The following is a 23,992-nucleotide window of genomic DNA, read 5'->3' as shown; positions in this document are numbered from 1 at the left end:
GCTCCAACCCTGTTCTGTCCTCTTTTGGAGATTGTCAGGCTTCTGGTGTTCACCACGACTGTAAGCTGTTGGTTTTGAAGGCTACCATGGATCTGGAGAGCGGGAGATGGAATAGGACAAGTTAAAAGGCCACAAAGCTTACTGTTTTTACTGAGAAATTAGCCATTTTTCTTATGTAAATACCTCTGGATTGTTGTAGGCTTTTGGTTAATTTCCAGAGTTCTAAAAAGTTGATGTCAGCAAGTTTACTTGTTTTCTAACTGGTTTTTGGAGGAGGGAATTTTCAGAGGTCATAAGTTTGCCTTATTGCCACCTTCACCCCTCTTTTAAATTCAGTATCCAAAGCATTATTTTACAGTACTTATATGTTGAACTTATTACCTTTGTATTAAAAAAATGTAGCAAAACTAAAACATTTTACTAAAAAATTAATGTTTGTTTTTTTTCCCCCCTTAAATGATAAGCATAGATCATGTTCATTATAAAGCCATACTTCTTTGTTTCCAACAGGAACTATCATGTATTCTATTACCTCCTGGCAGGAGCAAGTGAAGAAGAGAGGTTAGCATTCCATCTGAAACAACCAGAAGAATATCATTATCTCAATCAGGTAAGAGTTCATAAAAAGCATTTTAAAATGTAGGCCATTATTAAACTTTAGCTCTTGAGGAAAGTTTTTTTTTTCTAGTACTTTTTTACCCATATCTGGCAATGGATATTAGCTAGCATTTTCTTACATGCAATCTAAAAATTTGCGTGATACAGTTCTCAAAGTTAAAAATTTTTACTCTCATGAGTTTGAAAAGATTATTTATATGTATGCCTTTTGATTTTTGTGAGACTCTTTAAGAGAATAATAAAATGTTTATAGGTATCTCTATATTAGAAAAGTGTTTTACTCTTTTCAGAGTGATTTACCTTTTACAGACCACGCATGTTAAATGTTACTAAAGTTTAATGCTTGTCCTTTGCAAGGCATTACTTGAAACCTTATTTGCATATTTCAAAGTCTAATACATATACCTCTTTGCATGATAACTGTGATACTGACTTAGTATGATTATTTTTATAATTTAGTGAATGATTCTATTAAACACTCAATATGAACTTCATCAAAGTGTTACCTGAACACTGTATCTAAGAGATAATTAGCGAAGTATAATAACCATTACTTCTACCTAACTAATCTGCCTTACTTTCAGATAACAAAGAAACCCCTCAGACAGAGCTGGGATGATTATTGCTATGACTCTGAGCCGGTCAGTACAAGTACCTAAACACTCTGTTCCTGTTAAAGGACCCCTCACCTTACTCATTTGCATCTATCTTGTGACTTAGAAAGAAAATCAGCTGGCGTACAAACAATCTAGGAAAGAAGATAAATCAGTGTTTAATTTCTTTGAATTGATTTGTATGTGTATGGTTTGTTGATTGAAAACCAGTCAATTTCCATTTTTTGGATTTTTTTCTGCTAACATTTAGGCTATATTCAGTATTTGATAAATAATAAATTGATTGCATTCCTAATTTCAGCATTGATGTAAATCTTTATGAACTACAGGTTTTTTTCTTGACATTTTTTTCAATTATTTTTTAGTGGTTTCATTACTATTCATCCCTTATTTTAAAAATTACGTCCTTCCTGTTTTATTTGTCAGTTAACAGTCTTTTATATAATGAATACTTATATAGTTTTTCTTTGAATTTTGTAATAGCAAGAGAGGTTACAGCCTTTATGTAATTTTCCAAAAATTAAGAATTGAAATTCGTATAAATAAGATTACATTTTAAATTGAGTGATTTAAGGGCATATACGAAATAATGTGCTATAAAATTATTAGGTAAATTTAGCTTTATTTATTATATTTTATAAGGACAAGTATATTGTCATAAAAAGAGCACAAAAAAATCTTTTTTCCTTCCCTTCGGTTTGCAGTTAGGTCAGATGTAAATGGCTGTAAACAAATGCTCATCTGTATCTATTAACTAATGAACTAATTTATTAACTAGTCATTCTGGAAACATAGCGTCTTAGTCCTTGTTTTAAATAACCATGACTTTAATTCTTAACTGCACGTAATTACAAACTCCACTAATTACAAAACTAGTTTATTTCAGAATTGAAAATTAATGGACATTAATTTTTTCCTTTGGACAAAGTTTAATTGCATTACCATTTCATAATAAATGAAGTAATTTATGGTATCAGGTTTAACACTTAGGAAAATAAATTTTAGACATTTAAATTAATAGATAAACTTTGGTAGAAAAATTTTATGCTGTTTTGCCACTCTTGATAGGCATCCATTTACTTAGTACACCAAGTGACTATGCCTCACTAGGAAATAGGTAGGAGACCTGGAAACTCATGGCCAATATGAAGCTTGATTGCCTGTACAGATAATGGTCTTTATCTGAACTTCTGTGAGTACTAAATTAGACAGTGCCTCTGAACAGCTTGATAGAGTGCTTAATACTTAGTAAGTGCACAGTAAATGTTTCCACCATTGCTGCCATCATTGGAACCATTATTACCCATCTTTTCCTTTTAGAAACACTTTGTAGCCATACTCTCCTACTCTCTTAAGAACACTATCATCACTACCCTCCTGCTTATTGTGTTTTCAAAGCTATTATAATTTGAACTCTGATTAATTTCTGTTGCTTTTTCTCACAATTAATGCAAGCATGCAATCTGCGGATCTTTTGATGTGTTCTTTCCTCTTAGCTCCTTCTCATAGTGTATTTTGGGGCGAACTAAACTTTATTTCCCTCTGACTTATTAGAACTTATGTGACTAGCATTATAGGAAGAGAGGATTGTTAAGGACTGTTCTGCCACTGGTGTTATATTACTTATACATTTTATGGGATTGTATAAATGACTCCAAGGGGAACTATAGTGAGAAAATTGCTTTTAGCAGGGGACCTGGTGTTGCCAATGTATGGTGATTTGATTCCTTGTAAGGATTATCCTATTAAATAAGCTCAAGCAACTAGTGTTGCATGGGACAGAGCAGAGGATTTAGAACTGGGCAGATTTTGTTTTGGCTACCCCTGTCATTTAGGTGCACTTTTTTACCCTCCAACTCTGTTTTCTCCCTTACAAATAGTTGTACAATTATGTGTATATGCCTGTAATTATCTCCTCGTGTTTCGAGGAGTTAATGAGATTATATATGTTAAGTGACTCTCATAGTGACTCCCATATGTGGAAGATATTTAGTAAATGCTAATTTCCTTCTTTAAATGGTAATAATCTAATAGTTCTAACTTCAAGCTGGTGTTGAGTAACTTCAATATAAAGGGTTAGTCTCACCTAATTTTTGCATTTTTCTGAACCAAGCTTTGAATGATTTTAGGGTCCAATTATCAGGCAGAGTTTTAATGAGAATTGTCATAGTAAGTCCCAGAATTCTGTCATGTCTACCATGCTGCAGAGGGATTAGAATTTACTATCTTGTTGAGACCAAGTTCACACCTTGGTCATTACTATCTTTACAGGAGCCCAAACGTCTCCTGTAAATACCTACCTGGCAGCCTATTTCCCCAGGGTGTAGACCTGCTGCAGTGCAGGTGGGTCCTGACGCAACGTGGGCAGGATCACCTGAGTCTAGTGTTTCCAGTTCTGTCTATTTGAAGTATTTCTACAGCACAAAGACTCTGCTGCCATTCCCTTCCTGAGAGTATATGTTTGTGGTCACTCCCTCAAATATTGCCTTTCTGGCATTACTCTTCACTTGGTGCCAGTCCAATATAAGGTCTTGCTGCACAACTTTTTTTTTTGTTTTTTTTTCCCCCCATTTAAAAACCACTTTAACATCCATATTATATTTGATCCTTATAAAACCTCCTGGTTGGAGTTAGTATGATTACCTTTCACATGAAAAACAGCAGTGGCTCAGAATTTAAGTGACTTCCCCCATGGTGGTGAAACAAATTAGTGTAACTGGGATTCTAGTCAGGTTATTTCATTTATTATATATTCACATTCATATTCTTCTCTTAAATGATCCCCAGTATCGTTACTAGCTCTCAATTGCTGTGATTTATGTCCTGCACTATCAACTGGTAGTTATAACAAGTATGATTTTCCAAACACTACTCTAAAAATTAGAGACAACATAGAAAATAAAAAGTCTAATTTGATTATACCCTTTACTTTCTCTCCTTCATATCCACATTAAATGCCTACTGCATGCCTGGCTTATGGGCACTTGTAAATGAGAGAGGCTTCTCATCATTCTATACAAAGGGAAAAAAGACTGATCGCGTGAAAGAACAGTTTGGTGTGTTTGTGTAGAGTATGCAGTGGCATGTTATCAAGTAAGACCAGAGCTTGAGCTGAGTTAGACAAGAGGAATCAGCTATCTTTTGTCAGAGGAACAGGTTGTAACAGTTGTGGATTAGTGCCCTGCCTTATTCTTTGAAACTTACCAGTTTACTTTCTCAATATTATGTATATGTTGTTATATTCATTTGGGGAGCAGCTAACACTATCAGTTATGAGAATCATTGCTATATCATTGAGTTTACATAGTGGAAGCATAGCTTTTCTCCTTCCCCACTTATTTGTTATAGAAAAATGTTTACTAATTCATAAAATGAATGAGCTGTGGTTTGGGGGGAAGAGAAGCAAGAGCATTTTAAAATGCTTAACTATCGGTAAAAAATATGTCAAAATTTTTAGTGAGTAGGACATTGTCATGGTTGTAGAAATGTGTCTTAAAATTGCTTACCAAAATTTTTATAGGCAGACAATTACATGCATGGGTTCTCAGAAGGAATTCTTCTTGAAGTGAATTTAGAGTTAAACTATGCATATGGACCTTTCCATATAGAGAATAAACATATTTTTATAACAGCATTCTAAGCCTTACTATTTAATTTTAAGCTATACAGATATATTCATTAACTTATTTTTACAGTGAAGCATGTTGTACATGGTAGATGCTTGATAAATACTTTTCAAAAAATAAGTGAACATTTATTTCTCAAAAAGGAGTGTTTCATTCAGTTCAGTACTTAGTAATTCAATGATTATATATTTACTTCAATAATTACCTACTTGTCACTGACTTGATGTTGGAGATCTGCAGTGAATACAACAGATAGCAGTTCATGCATTTATTGAGTACTTGATAAAGCATTACATAGGAGGATAGGCATGAACAAAAGTAAATATGTCTGAGGAGGTTTTTGAAAATGTAAGTAATGGATTGTGAGAACGTAAGTAAAGGGATTTAAAGACTTATGGGTACAGTGTTAATGTTTCACTTTTTTGGGAACTGAAAAAGAAGGGTTACTCTAAAAAAGTAATATTTTTTAATCTGGTAGTCCACAACTGTTTATACTGATTCATATGATGAGTATTCTTTGCAGGTTTTTGTACTTTAACATATACTTGTTTCTTTGCTGATTGATTACATGTTGTTTATATTATTTCATTAGGAGCTATTTATATCTAACATCTGTATAACAAACACCTTTATATCATATAAATCTAGGCTTCACTTCTCAACTAAATTACTGCTTCTTCTAAAATTTATTTTCGTGTCCTAGGACCTAGTGCAGTGACTTGAAATATGCATAGGCATTTACTAAATATTTGTTGAATAAATAATATTTGTTTGTGCAATTTAGCTCTCTTGAGTGCTTTGGGTCTCCAAAACTCTTCAAAACCTCTTAAAATTAAATTTGGAATAATATGTTACTTTGGAGACTCTTGCCTTGGTGATTGTGAAAGGGAGACTAAAAGGTAACTTACTGGTATTTTGGTAAATATGTGTTTAGTTTGCATACCTATAGTAAGATAAAAGGTCTAATGAATTTGACTGTATCTAAATATTTCATCAGCTCTAATTTGTTCATACATAGGTATACTCATCTAAAATTACTATGTTTCTGAGTGGTTTATGTTAGTTTCCAATAGGTAATCTTTATTTCCCCCTTTTTTCATTTATAAGCAGGATTGCTTCACAGTGGAGGGGGAAGATTTGAGGCATGACTTTGAACGCTTACAACTGGCCATGGAAATGGTAGGATTTCTTCCCAAGACACGAAGACAGTGAGTTTATTTATTGTATCCTTATACCCTCAGTAGAAAACAAATTATGATTTGTGTTTCAAAAATTCCTCTTCCTTGGTCCTCTGAAACAGTTTTATTATATTCCTGATCTAGTGCCTCTTCCATCTTAGGTGTTGCTTAGAAAATTAATTTTTCTAAAAGACTTATTTTTAATTGCTTTTTTTGTCATGTATTCTTTGAGATTTTTTTGAGAATCAGTTGAAAGCTGGAGCTGTTCTTCCTGTAAAATATAAACCCATAAACATTTGCATATAATTCTAAGAGTTCATGGTGCCCTTGAAGCCGCTTCATGAACCTTACTTAAAAACTGGTACTTTATAACACTATTTTTATAGTTTCTTGTTTTCTATATTATTGATCTCTAATCTTACTAAGGTACGCATACCTATAAGTAAAACATAATTTTCCTCTGTAAATTTATGTCTATTGTAACATATTTTGTTCATTTTACTAAATATAAACAAAATAGAAGTGTAAAAAGGTTGAGTAAAAGGTGAAGTAAGTTATATTTAAAATAAAATAAACTATTTAAAGTTAAAGACAGCCTTGACTCTCACCAGAAGAAAATAGTAACATAACTATTCTTTTGAGGAAGGAATTAGTGTTAATAAATATGTCAGATCTGATTATATTGTCAACTTTCAATCTCATAGGAGGAGTTGAAAAATACCAGCTCTGTCATTTTCTTGTTTGCTTGTAATTACATTATTGGAATGAATCTTCAATTAGCAGATTATTTACCAGAATCTTTTTATGAAAGTTAAGTTAAAACCAAATAATGTAATATATAAATATGCAAACCCATTTAATTGGTGACATAAGCTGCAATTCCTTTGAAAGTTACTAAATAAATGAGAGTACGCTATCAATTCCTCCATGCTGCATTACTTACATTCTTCTCTCAGTATACTACATTTATCTCACGTGACACCTGACTGGCATATGAACTAAAGTGTCCATCTATGTATTAAATAATAGTGAAACAATTTCATTTTTTAAAGATAGCATAAGATAGATAACGTAAGTTGGAAACACACACCAAGGGATGACTTTTATATTTTGTGATTTGACAGTATCCCATATTGGTAACCACTGGAAATACTACGTTTTTAGTAGCCTGACATTCAGTTTGACCCTTCCCTATCACTTAATTATCTTCAGGTATTCCCTAACACAAGTTTTGCATTTTTACTAGACTGATGGTGTTGTCTAAAACTTCATGTTGTAGTCTGAATATTTAATGTTTTCTCCATTCCATGAAGGAATGATGTTCATGTCTTTGTCACTCATTCAAATACTTGAGGTATTTTGGATATCATGTGTACCGCAGTTACCCTCTCGTGTGACCATGATTGACTGCTCATAAATCAGCACTACTACACTCAGATCTACCCCAGAATCCCTCTAAACACCACCCTGCAGGCAGCTAGAAATTTGGCATGTGAATTGAAACTTGTGTGCTTTAGAGTACTACCTTTTTAATGACATTTTCCTTAACTGTGCATTGTTCCTACCTTCTGTATTTTAAGATATCCTGCCCTGTAGTAATTTGTTGTTACCTTCTAATGCAAGATGATAAGCCTTTTGAGAATAAGGATTCTTGTTCATAGTTATGAATCTTTTTTATATTGAATTATGTATAGTATATTGATTGTTTATATGATATTTCTTATTGTTGGAGACTATCTGTGCATCACATATGTATGTGTGAGAAAACATTAATGTGCTGATTTTTGAACCCAAAATCCTGAAACAATGTAATTAGCAACCATATAAACTACTGCTAAAAACAGTTTTTAAAAAATGGCTTAGGAACTTGTGTTTTTATGTTTTTTGGCTTCCATTAGCATTTATAATGTTTCAGTTGATACTGAATTTCCTCTTTAATGCAGAATACTTTTATGATTTTTTTCCTTTATAATTGACTTGTATTTTGATTCATGTTAATGATTCAAACTTTTAAAGAATTTTAATTATCTGTGAAATTAAGCGTATCAATTAGATGTTGATTCTAATTGATAGGTTTAATTTCACAGATAATTAAAATTCAGGACCTCTGAAAGTAATAGTCCCTAGAGTAAATCTTTGTTTTATTTAGAATATTTCCTAATTTTAGGAAAATACATAGTTAAAATTTCCTAGTCATTAATAGGACACATTCATCCTAAGGAAATAATTGGACAAGGCACAAAGATGTGTGTATACAGGAATTTCCAGGAATCACTTTTAGATGGAGTGTTCAGTTGTGTTAAATGCCGTTGAGATGTCAGGTAACTATAGGACATAATACACTCTTCTTAGTTACATGGAGGTCCTTGGTAACCTCTATGAGACACTTTAGCGGGGGGCAGATGCCGGAATGTGGTAGTAAATACGAATGACAAAGTGAAGACAAGGAGTATAAGTTAACATTTTAGTAAGCTTTTTTGTGAAGGGAAGTGGAAGATGTGGGATGTAGGATGGATTTTTTAAAGTAAGAGAGAAGCGAACGTGAGATTGTTTTGATAGAAAGTTCTTGTAGGTTCAGGTGAGAGACAGGAAAGAGGTATAATAATGTTCCCGAGTAAACTGGAGTTCATGGGATGGAGAGCACACGTGGAGGGAGTAGTGTTGACTGGAAGAGGGACATGTGTTCCTCTGAGACGGGAGGGAAGGACAAAACAGAAGGTCCATATGAAGATGTTTCAGTCGGGGCCTGATATTAGATAATATTCTCCAGTGGCCTCAGACTGTTTTTAAAAAGCATTTCTCAAGGGTGCCATAATACGATGTGGGAAAGCACTTCTTAAATTTAGCTACTAATAAAAAATCACCTAGGCTTGGTTAAAAAATACAGATTCCAACGCTTTTCCCTTGAAGATTCTGATTCAGTAGATCTGAAATGGACAGTGTGGGGAAAGGGCATTCCATTTAGGATGAAAAGCATTTTGAAAGGCATGAACTTCAGAAACACTACAGCAGATTCTACAGACAACTGGTGTACAGAAACTACTACACACAATAGCAAGAAGTCCCTTTCAAATAACTTTATCTGGCAAGTGGTACAAGATTCAGACACCAGCAAGTAGTCTTGTTCAAATAACTGTATCTGACAAGTGGTACAGTACTGAAATTAAGGTTGTATAAAGCACTTTGCACAATGCCTAACACAGTAAGCACTTAATAAATTTTAGTGATTCTCATTTCTTACTTTCTAAAGACTAAATACTACATATTTGTGCTGGTTTATTGGCTTGATTAGAATTTTTGGGATGAAGTAAGCTTCAGAGAATGCACACAAGCAAGCTATAATTTGTGGTTTTATTTTTGCAGGATTTTCTCTCTTCTCTCAGCAATACTACATTTGGGTAATATCTGTTATAAAAAGAAGACATACCGGGATGACTCCATAGACATTTGTAATCCTGAAGTTCTGCCTGTTGTCTCAGAATTATTAGAAGTGAGTGATTACATTCTCATTTGTCATTTCAAATACTGGGTAACTTCTCAGTTTTTATTTTGTGTAACCATTTTGTAGGGGTAAATGGGTTAATGCTTTTTATTAATAATAGTGTTTCTCTAAAAGATGAATTTTTGCTTTTTGAGTGTGCCACAATCTTTAGAAGATTTGGGTTTCCTTTCCTGCCTTCCCTTGCCCCAGATATCCACAATCCCTCAATTTGCTGGAGAGGATGACTATTTCCCTCTAGACTATAGAATGTTCTATGCCTGTGCTTGTTTTTCTTCTTCTACATTTGAGATTTCTTTTCATACTAAGATTTTGGTTAGATTATTTTATTTGAAGATTGGGTAACTGGATGGACGGGGAGAAAAGGAATCCTTTTTCTTCATAGCTAAATAGGAACCAGAGGTGATCTCCTACCGTGCTTCTTTCACATCAAAGACTTTATTACCTTATTCTTTCTTTCTGGAATGATGATTTCTCATGTGTTCCCAGCTAACTTCTCATCTTGGCCAGATTCATCTTAACAGGGGTATTATTTTTTTATAGGCCCTCTTCTCTGACAGAGTAAAGAAATACACGTGTGTAGACTAGACTGGGTATTTTCATATGTCTACAGAAATTTTTGTGTACCATCTATGTATAAAAATATGAGGTCATCCTGATGTTTCTAATTTATCACGTGTCATTCTAGCCTTCTCCCCCTACTTATCTGTAAACTCCCACTCTTAACAGTTAGGAAGCTATCTTCCCACCAGCTTCCATTCACTTACTTAATTATTCAATTCTAGTATACGTGTATAGCGGTATTAGAATTGTTAACCCATACACCCATGGGAAATGACTTTGTCAACTATAGGAGAGTATTTATGTGTAGTTCCTTTTGCCTTTAGTTTTAGTTTTTGTTTTTTAATGGTTCATTTTTTAAAATTAGTTTCAGGGGTACAAAGCAATGTAATAGTTAGACATTTACACCCCTCACAAAATGATAACCCTCCTCCCCCAATCTACTACTCCTCTGACATATAGCGGTTACAATACCATTGACTATCTTCCTTATGTTGTACTCCCCATCCTGTGACCACACACACACACACACACACACACACACACACACACAGATACGAGGTCAGACAGTTAAGTTTGTGAACTCATCCTAGAAAAAGTGCTACATACCTCATTGCTGAATATCACTACGGTCACCTTCGAAGTACTCCCCTTGGGAAACTATGCACTGATGCCAGCGCCTAGTCCACCCTTCAAAGCAGTTTTGGAACTCTTTCTGGAATGGCCATCAGAGTGTCATATTACCCTTGATGTCCTGAATGTCATCAAAATATCTTCCTTTCTATATTTCCTTTATCTTCTCATAAAGAAAGAAGTCATTGGTAGCCAGATCAGGTGAGTAGGGAGGGTGTTCCAGTACAGGTATTTGTTTATTGGCTAAAAACTGCCTTTGCTTTTCTTTATCAGTGAGCTCTTTCGGGACCATTTTTGCTCACACCTCTCTCATGCCAAGATTTTCAATTAAGATTTTTCTAACTCTTTCTCCCCCCGCCACTTTCTTTCCCCCACCTTTCTCCCCCACCTCCAGTTCAAGCCATTGTTTCTCAGTTTAGTTATGTAGGACACAGCTCCCTGTCCCATGCTGGTATTATGCGCCTTATGCTACCGCCCCCCCCCCCAAGCAGTTGGTCGCCGGTCGTCGGTCGGCCGCTCACAGCAACTCACGGCAGCTCTTGCCGGCTGCCAGCCACTCACGCTGGCCACTCATGGCAGCACACGCGGACCTCTGGCTACGCAAGGCAGCCCGGCTCCAGGGAGAGCCGCTGTTCACAATCTTAGCTGTAGAGGGCGCAGCTCACTGGCCCATGTGGGAATCTAACCAGTGACCTCGGCGTTAGGAGCACTGCGCTCCAACCACCTGAGCCACTGGGCCGGCCCAGCTGTTTCTTTATCAATGTTTACTTGGTCTGCTATGTTTCTCACAGTCAGCTGACAAGTTTGATGCACAATTCAATGAACTTTTGCAATGTTTTCGTCAGTTCTGCTTGTTACTGGCCTCCCTGACCTCTCTTCGTCAGTGACACGTTCTCTCCCCTCAGAAAAACGTTTAATCCATTTGTACACTGCCATTTTCTTCATGGCATTATCCCCATAAACTTGGACTAACATGTTCCTGATTTCACTTTCACTCTTGCCAAGTTTAATGAGAAATTAAATGTTTGTTCGTTGTTCTAATTCAGGCTCAGACATTCACGCGACAGCACACAAAAACATGCAACAACAGTAATGAATGCCGCTCAGCAAGACACCGCCACACATCAACACGAATATAGCTGTGAGACAGTGATATACCAAGGTTATGAAACCTTACCGAGCTGTTTGTACAGTGCTGCCAATGGAAGTGCACGGTGGCAGGTTCTCGAACTTAATTGGCAGACCTCCTATGTATTTAATTATAGTTGACATACAATATTATTCTACTTCAGCTTCAGGTGTACGGTGCATTGGTAATGCATCTTATACAGTCTATGAAGTGATCCCCTGAAAAGTCCATTTCCCATTTGGCACCTTACATAATCTTTATAACATTGTTGATTATATTCCCCATACTGTATTTCATATCCCCATGACTATATTGTATCTAGTGATTTGCTCTTTCTAATCCCTTCACCTTATCCCCCATCCCCTTCTCCCTCCCATCTAGCAACCAATGTTTTTTTTTTTTCCCTATATCTCTGAGTCTATTTCTGTTTTGTTTGCTCATTTATTCTGTTCTTTAGATTCCACATATAAGTGAGGTCATATGGTACTTGTCTTTTTCAGTATGACTTAATTTTACATAGCATAGTGTTCTCAAGGTTCATCCATGTAGTTGCAAATGGAAAGATTTCATTTTTTTCATGGCTGAGTAATACTCCATTGTATAAATGTACCACAGTGTCTTTATTTAATCAAGTCTGTTGATGGGCATTTCAGTTGTTTCCATATCTTGGCTATTGTGAATAGTGCTGCAATAAACATAGGGGTGCATATGTTTTTTTCGATTTTGGATTTCTTTGGATAGATACCCAGGAGTGGAATTGCTGGGACATAAGATAGTTCCATTTTCAATTTTTTGAGGTACTTCCATACTGTTTTCCATAGTGGCTGCATCAATCTGCAATCCCACCAACAGTGCACAAGGGTTCCCTTTTCCCCACATCCTTGCCAACACTTGTTGTTTGTTGATTTATTGATGACAGCCATTCTGACAGGAGTGAGGTGGTATCTCATTGTGGTTTTTATTTGCATTTCTCTGATGATTAGTGATGTTGAGCATCTTTTCATATGTCTGTTGGTCATCTGTATGTCCTCTTTAGAGAAATGTCTATTCAGGTCCTCTGCCCATTTTTTAATAGGGTTGTTTGTTTTTTTGGTTTTGAGTTGTATGAGTTTTTTAATAAATTTTGGATATTAACCCCTTATCAGATGTATCATTGGCAAATATCTTCTCCCACTTTTGCCTTTAGTTTTGCATACTTCTTCGTTTCCTGAATCAGTTAGGTCAGTACCTTTTCCTCCCACTCTTTTCATTGAGGTTGTTTCATATGTTTGTTACACGGGTAGATTTCTCTTGTCATGGTGTACATTCTTTCCTGGGATCCTCCAACATCTTAAATAATTTTCAGAAACCTTGTATGCATTAATATTTATTCTTTGTGCTGTATGGATTCTGGCATAGGCATAATGTCATGTATCCTTTGTTACAGTACCATGCTGAATAGTTTCACTGCCCTAAAAATCCCCTTTACCTGTTCAACCTCTCCCTCCATGTGCCTGGCAACCACTCATCTTTTTACTAACTCTGTAGGTTCTGCCTTTTCCAGAAAGTAACATAATTGGAATCATACAGTATGTAGCCTTTTCAGACTGACTTTTTTCACTTAGCAATATGCATTTAAGATTCAAGTCTTTTCATGGCTTGATAGCTCATTTCTCTTTATTGCTGGGTAATATTCAACCATTGTCTGGATGGACCACAGTTTGTTTATCCATCCACCTACTGAAGGACATCTTGGTGGTTTCCAGTTTTTTGCTATTATGAGTAGCCTGCTTTTTTCTATTAAAATATTACTCATCTTTCAAATCTTGGTTTTTGTGCCATTTCATGGGGTTTAACCTTAGTAAATGGTCTAAACTGGCTCCATCAATTTCAACTTAGCATAATTTAATTTTGATTTTATAACAGAGTTAATTATTTACTAGTTTGTGTCCATTATAAGGCGGCAGTGCTCTTTGAAAGCATGGGATGCCTCTCTTTTCTTCATCTAACTTTGTAGAGTTTATTATTTTGTACATGCCTGGGTGTTGCTTATTAACTTGAATAGAATGAGGTAGCCTTGAGGAAGGGACAGGAGAAGAGAGGAGTACCGTAAATTGGAACTAGACTCACTCATTGGAAAGAAATTCCAGAAAGTTGGGTGTGATACCTAAAGGTTGTAATTTTGAAGGTCATGAGGGTCAGAGAACAGATGGTCTTTCAGTCAGGTCTTTCAGGTGGTATTTTAGTCAAACATTTGATATTGTGGTGATGCAGGGCACGGTGGCTAGTGGTCTTACGCATAAGTTCAGGCATTCAACAAGTACCGAGGTTTCTCGTTCCAGTGCAGCATTCCTTCTTTGGTGAGAGAGTGGGAAGAGAGGAACCCAGGTGTTGGTGAAAAAGGAGAAATCCCATCTTGAGAATTGGGCTTACCAGTGTCAGAGTTAAACTAACAGCTCATGTGATTTGATAGCCAATATCACTTTAGATCCTAAGCGTTTAAAATTCTTTCTTGTTATGTACAGTTTGGCCTGGTTCCAGGAATAGAGGTTTGGTAATAGAAAAAAGATATACTTCCAAGTTGAGGAGCTAGAAGTTATGACAGGACCCCCAGATATCCTGCCTATAGTTAGTTCTTAGCAATTACTTTTAAAAACGTTCTTCTCTAATTGGTTACAATTGATTTTAATAATTGCAGCCTTAAGGCTGTTGTTGAGATAAAATTAAAAGGTAGGCACAGTAACTGGTTTAATTAAAATGTAAACTTTTTAGTTAAGATTTAGTTTTCCTCCTTCCCAAAGTGATTCAATTCAATGATAAGTATAGGTTTAGATTTTAACAAATGTTTTAAAAATAATGGATTGATTTTATTTATTTTTCCAATTTTTGTTGTTACCTCAGGCAACAGTGAATGTTTTGAGTGTTCTGTTTAAATGAACATCTGAAACATAAATTAGTACCCATTGTAATGTTCTTGGAATTTAAGAAGTGTTGTCACTTTTTAGTCCCTTTCTCCAGGTTGTATGATTATGGTTGATTGTCTTAAAATGTTTTTTGTACTATTCTATACTTTCCATATTGTGCACAATGAAACATTTTTTTCCATCATCAGAAAGATGATGTTTTCTATCATCAGAAAGAAAAGTTTAATTTTAAAAGACCCATCTATCTTATTTACCCTTGTTTTCTTTCTTTTTTAAAAATTAAATTTATTGGGGTGATATTGGTTAGTAAAATTATATAGGTTTCAGGGGCATGGGTGAGAAAAGTGAAGGGATTAGGAAGTACAAATTGGTAGTCACAAAATTGTCACGGGGATGTGAAATACAGTGTGGAGAAATATAATCAATAATGTTGTAAAGGCTATGTAAGGTGTCAGATGGGTACTGGACTTATCAGGGGGATCACTTCATAAATTATATAAATGCCTAGTTACTGTGCTGTGCACCTGAAACTAATATAAAATAATATTGAATATCAACTGTAATTAAAAAATATGTTCATATAGTCACGAGATGTAAAGTACAGCATAGGGAATATAGTCAATGGTATTGTAATAGCTATGTATGGTGTCAGAGTGGTGGTCAACTTGTTGGGGTTATGACCCTGTGAGGGGTGTAAATGTCTAACCATTGTGTTGTTTTGTACACCTGAAACTAAAAATAATAAAAAATTATACAGCTTTCAAGTGTGCAATTCTATATCATCTATATATTGCATTGTGTTTTTATCACTCAGTCAGTTCTCCTTCCATCAATTCCATCACCATATATTTGACCCCCTTTACCTCTTTCTTTTGTTTTTGGAAGTGGGGTGAGTGGGACGCTTACATTCCACTTTTGCCAGTATTCAAATTTCCCAGTGTATTGTCTTTGTTTTTCTCTGTTGTATATTTGCTAATGTCATTAATTTTTCTCTGTATTTCTTTTGAATAAATAATTTAACTCTTTTTTTTTTTTTAAAGATTTTATTGGGGAAGGGGAACAGGACTTTATTGGGGAACAGTATGTACTTCAGGACTTTTTTCCAAGTCAAGTTGTTGTCCTTTCAATCTTAGTTGTGGAGGGTTCTGTTCAGCTTCAAGTTGTTGTTCTTTCAGTCTTAGTTGTGGAGGGTGCAGCTCAGCTCCAGGTCCCGTTGCCGTTTTCTAGTTGCAGGGGGCACAGCCCACCATCCCTTGCGGGAGTCGAACCGGCAACCTTGTGGTTGAAAGGACATGCTCCAACCAACTGAGCCATCCGGGAGCTCAGAGGCAGCTCAGCTCAAGGTGCCGTGTTCAATTTTAATTGCAGGGGGTGCTGCCCACCATCCCTTGCGGGACTCGAGGAATTGAACTGGCAACCTTGTGGTTGAGAGCCCGCGCTCCAACCAACAACTGAGCCATCCGGGAGGCAGCTCAGCTCAAGGTGCCGTGCTCAATCTTAGTTGCAGGGGGCAGAGCCCACCATCCCTTGCGAGACTCGAGGAATTGAACTGGCAACCTTGTGGTTGAGAGCCCACTGGCCCATGTGGGAATTGAACTGGCAGCACGGAGCTCTAACCGCCTGAGCCACCGGGCTGGCTCAATACAATAATTTAACTCTTTGTCATAAGTCTTACATATTAAATTTACTTTTCTACTTTATAGGTTAAAGAAGAGATGCTATTTGAAGCATTAGTTACGAGGAAGACTGTGACAGTGGGAGAAAAGCTTATTTTACCATACAAGCTGGCAGAGGTACGAGTATGATTTTCTCTGACATCAAAGTACTCTGAACATTTTTTAGAAGTTTGGGTTTGTGTTTTTTCTCTTAACAGAATGAAAATAACAACAACAGAGTGTTGACTGAAGTATTTTCTGGGGCCTTGAAATTTGTGAACTTTCCATCAACTTGGAAACTTAAAGTTGAATGTGACTTTAAGCAATAGACTTACATTTTTTCCAAGGATCTTAATCTGTTCACCATTCTTAAGTTTTTTATTTTTCATATGGGGTGAATGGATGGTAGGTAGAATTATAAGTGAGCAGTATTTGACCTAATTGATTTTTTCTTCTTGAGGCAGTTTCTTATTTTCGGCACCTCATACTCTCCTGGCTTACTTTTTCATTGTTGGCCACTCCTGTGTAGTCCTTTTGTTTGCTTTTTCTTTCTTCCTCACCTTTGAAAGATGGGGTGTCGGTGTCTTTGTCTTTTCTTGTCTATATTTTTTGTCTAGGTTATTTCCCCCAGTCTCATGGCTTTAAATAACTGTACAATGAAGCTTCCAGGTAAGATTTATTGCTATAGCGAGCCATTATTATTATTATTATTATTATTATTATTATTATTATGCTACGGTGTATAGGAGTAGGAAAGTTATTGAAAAGGTGACTTGTTTTATAGTGTAATTTTATGAAATTGATAAGAAATCAAACTATGGCAATTATAAAAATAGGACAGCAATATGAGATTAGAAGACACGAAGGTGGGGAAATAGTGATTGAACTGTAGAGAATACTTTCTGGGCAGACACTGACCCATTTCTGCCACTTTTTGGCCCCTCCTAACTGTACCTACAAGTCTACATTTCTTCATTACGTCAGGTATCTTATGTTACATTTTATAGTCTCCAACTTTGAGAACTCCTTTCCAAATAACAGAAAAACCAAGCCTTTAAGAGTTTTGCCCTTCTTTTACATAAAGGTTCACTGCTTTTATATTTTCTTTTATAACTTTTTCATTATGAAACATTTCTTTATTTTTATTTACATTTTTAACTTTAACTTGCTGAGATTATTTTTATAACCTTTGCTTTATTGTGTACATTTTAGTGTGTTTATTTGTTTAGTGAATAGTTGATAGACTTTGTGCCCAGAAATGTGCTAGGCATTAGGTATAAAACGAGGAGCAGTTCTTAAGGATTTTAGTATTTTATCTGAAGAGCATTTTGCTTAAAATATTTTAAGCAAAAAAGGTGTCTTAGGTTTTCTTTTAAAGGATCACTCTGGCCACAGTGTGAAGAATCATTTGGAAGAGAGTATATTCGTTTTCTGTAGCTGTGTAACAGACTTAGACATTTAATACAACACAGATTTATTATCTGACAGTTTTCCATGGATCATCAGTCTGAGCACAGGTTAGCTCGGTCCTCTGCTCAAGGTTTCACCAGGCTGAAGTCAAGGTGTCTGTGAAGGCTGTTATCTCATCTGAGACACAGCATCCTCTTCCAGGTTCCCAAGTTGTTGACAGGATTTAGTTCCTTGCAGTTGTAGGACTGAGACCCCTAATTTCCTGTTGTCTGTAAGGGGCCATTCTCAGCAGCTAGAGTCTACTTGCCATTTCCTGCCATGTGGTCCTGTCCACAGCATGGCAGTTTGCTTCTTCAAGGCTAGCAGGAGAATCTCTGATGAAAAGGATCAGTCCCTTTTAAGAGCTTTCTCTGATTAAGTCAGTTCTACCTAGGATAATCTCCTTTTGATTAACTGAAAGAAATAAACTGATTTTGGGCCATGGTTATATCTTTAAAATTCCTTTACCTTTGTTATATAACATAAGACAGGGGAGTGAAATCCTTCTTATTTACAGTCCTGCCCACACTTAAATTCTGTATATGTTACACAGAATATGTACACCAGGAGATGGGAATACTGGGGACCATCCTGGGATTCTAACGCAGAGGACAAGAGTGAATGTGGAAAGATGACTTTGAAGGCTATAGTACTGTTGAGTAGAAAGATGTTTGCTGCTTTGTCTAGAATGGTGACATACTGATAGGGAGAAATAAATATATTTAGAAAGAAATTTTGGTGGTAAAATCAACAGCGTCTGGCAATGATTTGCTTACTGGGAAGCAAGGAGGAAGGAGTGTCAAAGATAAATCCTAATTTTCTGGTTTACACAATTGTAAGAATATTGGTACTATTCAGTAGGAGAGGAAACACTCAATGAGATCTTGTCTGGGTGGGAAAATGTTAATTGGTATTTGGGCTTATTGAGATTAAGCTGTGATAGGCAGGACTGCATTTCAGAGAAAAGAGGCCGAAAGTATAATATTGGGAGTTATGGTATAGATAAGTGTTAGTATGTTTTGGTAAATCTAGATTCTATCTGACTATAATATTTGATGAAAATAGGAGTTACTATAAACTATAAATAGGTGGGTTTTAGTTTTCAATTTAATATGAAAGTCTGTCTTTTAACTAAAAAACTCAACCCATTTACATTTATTGTGATAACCAATGTTTTCTTATTCTTTGTTTTTCGTGTCTTACTGTTTTTATTTAATTTAAATATATTTTACTTTTGCTGAGTTTGATCAGATTATCTTCATTCCTTTTGTTCCCTCTTGGGAAAAATAGAATGACAATTCTTTCTATATATTTTACTATGATTTTATTGATATTTTAAAGATACTTTGCTGGTAACTTGTCTAAGTATCGAATTCTAGGGCCACATTCCTTTTCTTTTCAGCACTAGTAAACATTTCCAATTATTTTCAAGTTGCTAGTGTTGAAGACAGAGAATTCAATACCTGTCTTCTCCTTGGTAATAGTTTAGGTAGTAATTTTTTTGTCTAGACTTGAAACTTTCATTTTTTTTTCACTGAAATTCAGAAATTCATTCGTCGTCTATGTGGTAGATGGTAGTAGTATTATCTCCATTTTGAAAATGCAATAAGCTGTAGCCTGAGAGTTGAAGTAACTTGACTAAGGTCGCAAAGCTAGAGAAACTGGGTTTGGAAGATAGTCTAGTTGTTAATCATTACTCTGTACTTCCTCTAAAATTCAGAACTGAGATATAAATATGTACCTGAATATACATGCTTCAAAGTAGTAAGTCCCTAGATGATAAATATATAAATTATTAGGGTTTGTATTCTAAGTGGTAGGACTCAGTTCTCTTAAGATACATGCCCTGTAAAGGTAGTACTTCTTAAATGTTGAATTTTCTTTAACTAATAGACTTTATATTTTAGAACAATTTCAGATTTACAGAAAAATTGAGCAGATGATACAGAAAGTTTCCATAAATTAGGGAAAGCTTGAAATGAAGGAAAAAAATAAATTGCCTGACTATAATTGTTACTCTGTCTAGAGATGGAGAAATTCTAGAGGTTACTGTTGATGACAAGCTGAAGACAACCAGGAATGTAATTGTGGTGGTATTATGATTATGTTATAAGAGTCTGACTGGCATTCCGCAGATAACTGATGCCTTTTGCTAACGGACTTATTGCTCTCCCTGGAATTCTTGTCTCCACTAGAGCTGGCAAGGTTCATTTGTTTGTAAACTTCCTGTTACACCTTCTTTACCAAGTGAAATATATACCCTAATTTTCAGTAAAACTATTTTGAACTGGGTGACCTACATTTCCCCTTACCTTTCAAAGCAGTTTTAGCCTAGATTCTCTGAGTTGGACTAAATTAATGACTGTATATAGAAAACTTCAATTATAGACTATTTATATTGAGAGAAAAATTAATTTCTTATTCATGAATAGTAAGTTTTCTTTCTTGAATGAGAGCAAAACACACTTTGTTATAGTATTTTAATCAGATTGTTATCAATTTCACTTGTACTCCTAACTCTTTTCTTTTCTTTTCAGGCCGTGACAGTGAGGAACTCCATGGCCAAGTCTTTATATAGTGCCCTATTTGACTGGATAGTTTTTCGGATTAATCATGCACTTCTGAATAGTAAAGATTTGGAGCAAAACACCAAGGTAGACATACACTGATTATATATTTTCCAGAAAACTTTTTCAGTAATATGGTTAATATGTGAAATTTAGAAAGACAGAATTACATAAAAGTCATAAGAAAGAATCACCTGTTATCTGTACTCCCTGCTAGTCCCTCCTTATTTCAGTTTTTATTACCCTGTTCAGAGGAACTGTTATTCTGTGTGTCTTTTCAGACCTTTTTTCTCATGTACTTACATTCCTACAGATGTACATATGCAGATTGCTTTCAAACATAAAAATGCAATCATGCTGTTGTTGACGCAAATAACATCCAAACTGTAGAGAATTTTTGTAAGCGTTCTTTTGAGCCAAACGGACAACATGTGCCAGGGAACAAGATCTCAGATGCTTTGGAGAATAATAGTTTTGTAGTTTCTTTTATGCATTCGAAATTAAGGAGGGGACTAAGGAAGATTACATGAAGGTGGGAGGAAGCAACTCAGTGATTGGATTACAGGATGGTTAACAAGATTATTTGCTCTTTTGAGAGTTAATTCTCTTCAGGGGTATTACTTCTGGTATTTCAAAGGTATGTTAACTTAGATGCACAAAAACAATGGACTGGGCTGGTTTAAAACCTTTCACTAAAGAAGTTACATGTGTACCCCACCATGACCTGCCCAGTTAGGAATTTACGATCTCATCACCCTGTGAGGTTACTTTCCATAGAAGCCCTTTTTCATTGTATTGTTCCTACAACTTGTATTTTTTTAAAAATATATATCTTGAAATATATCTAGATCTCATTATTTTTAAGAACTTTGTAATATTATATAATATGTGGTATTATATATAGTATGGTACCACAAATTCCCCCATTAAAATGTATTACACTTATTTTATTGTTATAAATGATAATGTAACAAATATTCTTTATGCACATTTCTCCAGGACAAAATTCTCGAAATGAATTGCTGGATTTAAGGATGTATATGTTTTAAAATTTTGGTAGCTACTGCTAAATTGCTTTTCAAAAAAGACTACACTTCCAATAGTGTATGAAAGTGCCTATTTCCTCACACCTTTACTCACATTGGATATTATCAGTATTTTCACTGCTAATCTGATAAGGACTATCCCATTTTATTGCCAAATGTTTTCTCAATTTTATTTCTTTATATATTTTTGCTGCTTTTATGTTGTTCATTTTGTCTTTTTATTCCTTTTTAGAAGTCATTGTGGATATTGCAAAGAATTATAGTTTGATATATGTTGCATATATTTTCTCTTAACTTTACAGATTTGTTTATGTTGTGTTTTTGAGCCCATATGTTTTAAATTTTTGTGCAGTTAATTCGGTCATTCTTTTCCTTTTCTGTCCTGGGTTTTATTTATGTATTTTTTTTACATAGGAAGGCCTCTTCTAGCCCAAGATTATAAAATATTTATTCTCATACTTTTAGAATATAATTTTTTATGTTCAGGCCTTTATTCCAATTGGAATTTATTTTTAATATGGCAGATTTTAGATACTTAACTTTAATAATTTCAAATTCATTTTTATTTCTCAACAACTTTTGTGGAATAGTCTACCTTTTCAGGCTGATTAGAAATGTTATCTTTATTACTTTAATCCTATTATCTTAAATGTAAAATTGCTCTTACAGGAACTTTATGCTTTGTGTAAGCCCGCAGTTAGATTATTAATTTTAATTGTAATCTAATAACCAAACTAACTTTTTTTTGGAGGTCATTATTTTCACTGTTTTTCATAAGGGCTTAGAATTTAGCCAGCAGAATTAATCAAACATACTCTTAATGGAGACTTTAAAAAATCTTTTATTATTATTGATCACTAATTACATCAGTTTGCCCAGTATCTCTCTTAGCACCAGTGGAGAAAAATTGTTTTCATTTAACCACAATTGGCATACAACTGTATTTCAAGAATGAGGTGGGATGGTGAGAAGGATGTTGGTTTGGGGTTATTAGAACTGAATCCTTATCATCTGTAGTAAGAAGTTAGAAGATAATTTCTACGGGTAAAATATCAAGAAATAGAAGAATAAGCATTTGTGTATTATACTATACTATACTATATTACACTACACTATTCTACTCTGTACTACTCTATGCTACTCTGTGCTGCTGTTTACTATACTATGTTATACTATACTATTTCATACCAAACAGCTGAAAAGATTGGAGTGTTGTTGATTTTAGGGAGTAGAAATTGAGGATGAAGGGATTGTTGTTTTTTGTTATAATCCTTTTAGAACTATTTAACATTACAAACCTTGTACAATTTTTTTTGATAAACATTTGTAAAATTTTAACTTCAGGAAATCACATACTCTGATACCCAGTTTTATTCCTAGCTTCCAAAAGGCTGATTAAACATACTTGTTAGCTTGGTTCTTAAAGCAGAATTCTATTGGGATGTAGAAGTCAAAACAGGAAAAATTGCATGGTCCTCTTGGTATAATAGGGTATGGCCAGGAGAACTCTAGTTTTACTTAAGTAACCTTTTGACTTCCCCATAGCTTGCTATTTCCATTCTCTTGTCTCTTGGAGTTTAGGGATTTTTGAGATTGAGATAACAGGTCACTAACCCTGCTTTGTGCATTTCTGTAGAGTAACCAATACAATGGGTTATACATGTTAAATTTTTGGATATTAAAAGATAATTAGAATTTTAAAAAAGATGAAGATAAAGAGAAGTAAAGTGCTTTTTATTTGTGGTATAGTTTGGTTCAACATTGGCCCCGCAGAATCTCTCCACTGTAGAAGAACGTAGAGCATTTTGTTTCTTGTATTGTGGATATTATTCATGACATAAATTTGAGCATCATTTTTTAACCATAATTTTTTCCTGTTTTACAGACTTTGTCTATTGGTGTTCTTGATATTTTTGGATTTGAAGATTATGAAAATAACAGCTTTGAACAGTTCTGTATTAATTTTGCTAATGAACGTTTACAACACTACTTTAATCAGCATATCTTTAAATTGGAGCAGGTGAGTACCCAAATTTATGTATGCTTACCCTCCTGCCCCTCTTTCACCCCCCCTACCTTCACAAACACATACACACACATACATTTTTTGGTGGGGTGTATTTAAGGTTTAGTAGAATGTATCAGTTATACCTATTTCTTTTTTATGTCTTTAAATAAACACAGACATTTTGGATTCATAATCATGATAAGCATTTTAAATCTTGTTTTCAGTATAGATATTGTAGTCTTAATTTTAGTGTACGCAAATGACATAGTATCAGAGCATATGTTTTGAACCATATCATACAGGGTTTTCTTTTCTCTTTTTTTAATAGACCCCAAGTAGATTCAATAATATGTGCTTCTTTGAGTGCACCTGTGAATGAAAAATGGATGATTTTGTTTTGTGTTTCTGTGGGTGTTGTGGATTTTTTTTTTTAAATTTATTTTTTTAATTTATTGGGGTGACAATTGTTAGTAAAATTACATAGATTTCAGGTGTACAATTCTGTA

At 34.8% G+C, this 23,992-nt stretch overlaps 1 protein-coding gene across 17 annotated transcripts in view; it reads left to right on the top strand.

Annotated features, from left to right (window-relative positions):
• The window catches only part of MYO9A (myosin IXA), a 265,178-nt gene that overhangs the window by 67,421 nt on the left and 173,765 nt on the right, over window positions 1–23,992 (top strand). For 9 of the 17 annotated variants that reach the window (XM_019735965.2, XM_074328218.1, XM_074328213.1 and 6 more), the window contains exons 5-11: window positions 511–610; window positions 1,203–1,259; window positions 5,969–6,066; window positions 9,400–9,526; window positions 16,465–16,554; window positions 20,403–20,519; window positions 23,364–23,498. In XM_019735965.2, coding sequence (XP_019591524.2) covers window positions 511–610; window positions 1,203–1,259; window positions 5,969–6,066; window positions 9,400–9,526; window positions 16,465–16,554; window positions 20,403–20,519; window positions 23,364–23,498 — 724 coding nt within the window. Of the gene's footprint in view, window positions 1–510; window positions 611–1,202; window positions 1,260–5,965; window positions 6,067–9,399; window positions 9,527–16,464; window positions 16,555–20,402; window positions 20,520–23,363; window positions 23,499–23,992 lie in introns of all 17 variants that reach the window. The other 8 variants (XM_074328221.1, XM_074328215.1, XM_074328212.1 and 5 more) reach the window with 2 other exon arrangements.

Source organism: Rhinolophus sinicus, linkage group LG03, assembly GCF_036562045.2.
Source record: "Rhinolophus sinicus isolate RSC01 linkage group LG03, ASM3656204v1, whole genome shotgun sequence".
NCBI classification, from domain to species: domain Eukaryota; kingdom Metazoa; phylum Chordata; class Mammalia; order Chiroptera; family Rhinolophidae; genus Rhinolophus; species Rhinolophus sinicus.
Note: the sequence above shows the minus strand (reverse complement) of the source record. Positions and strands in the feature narration are given on the sequence as shown.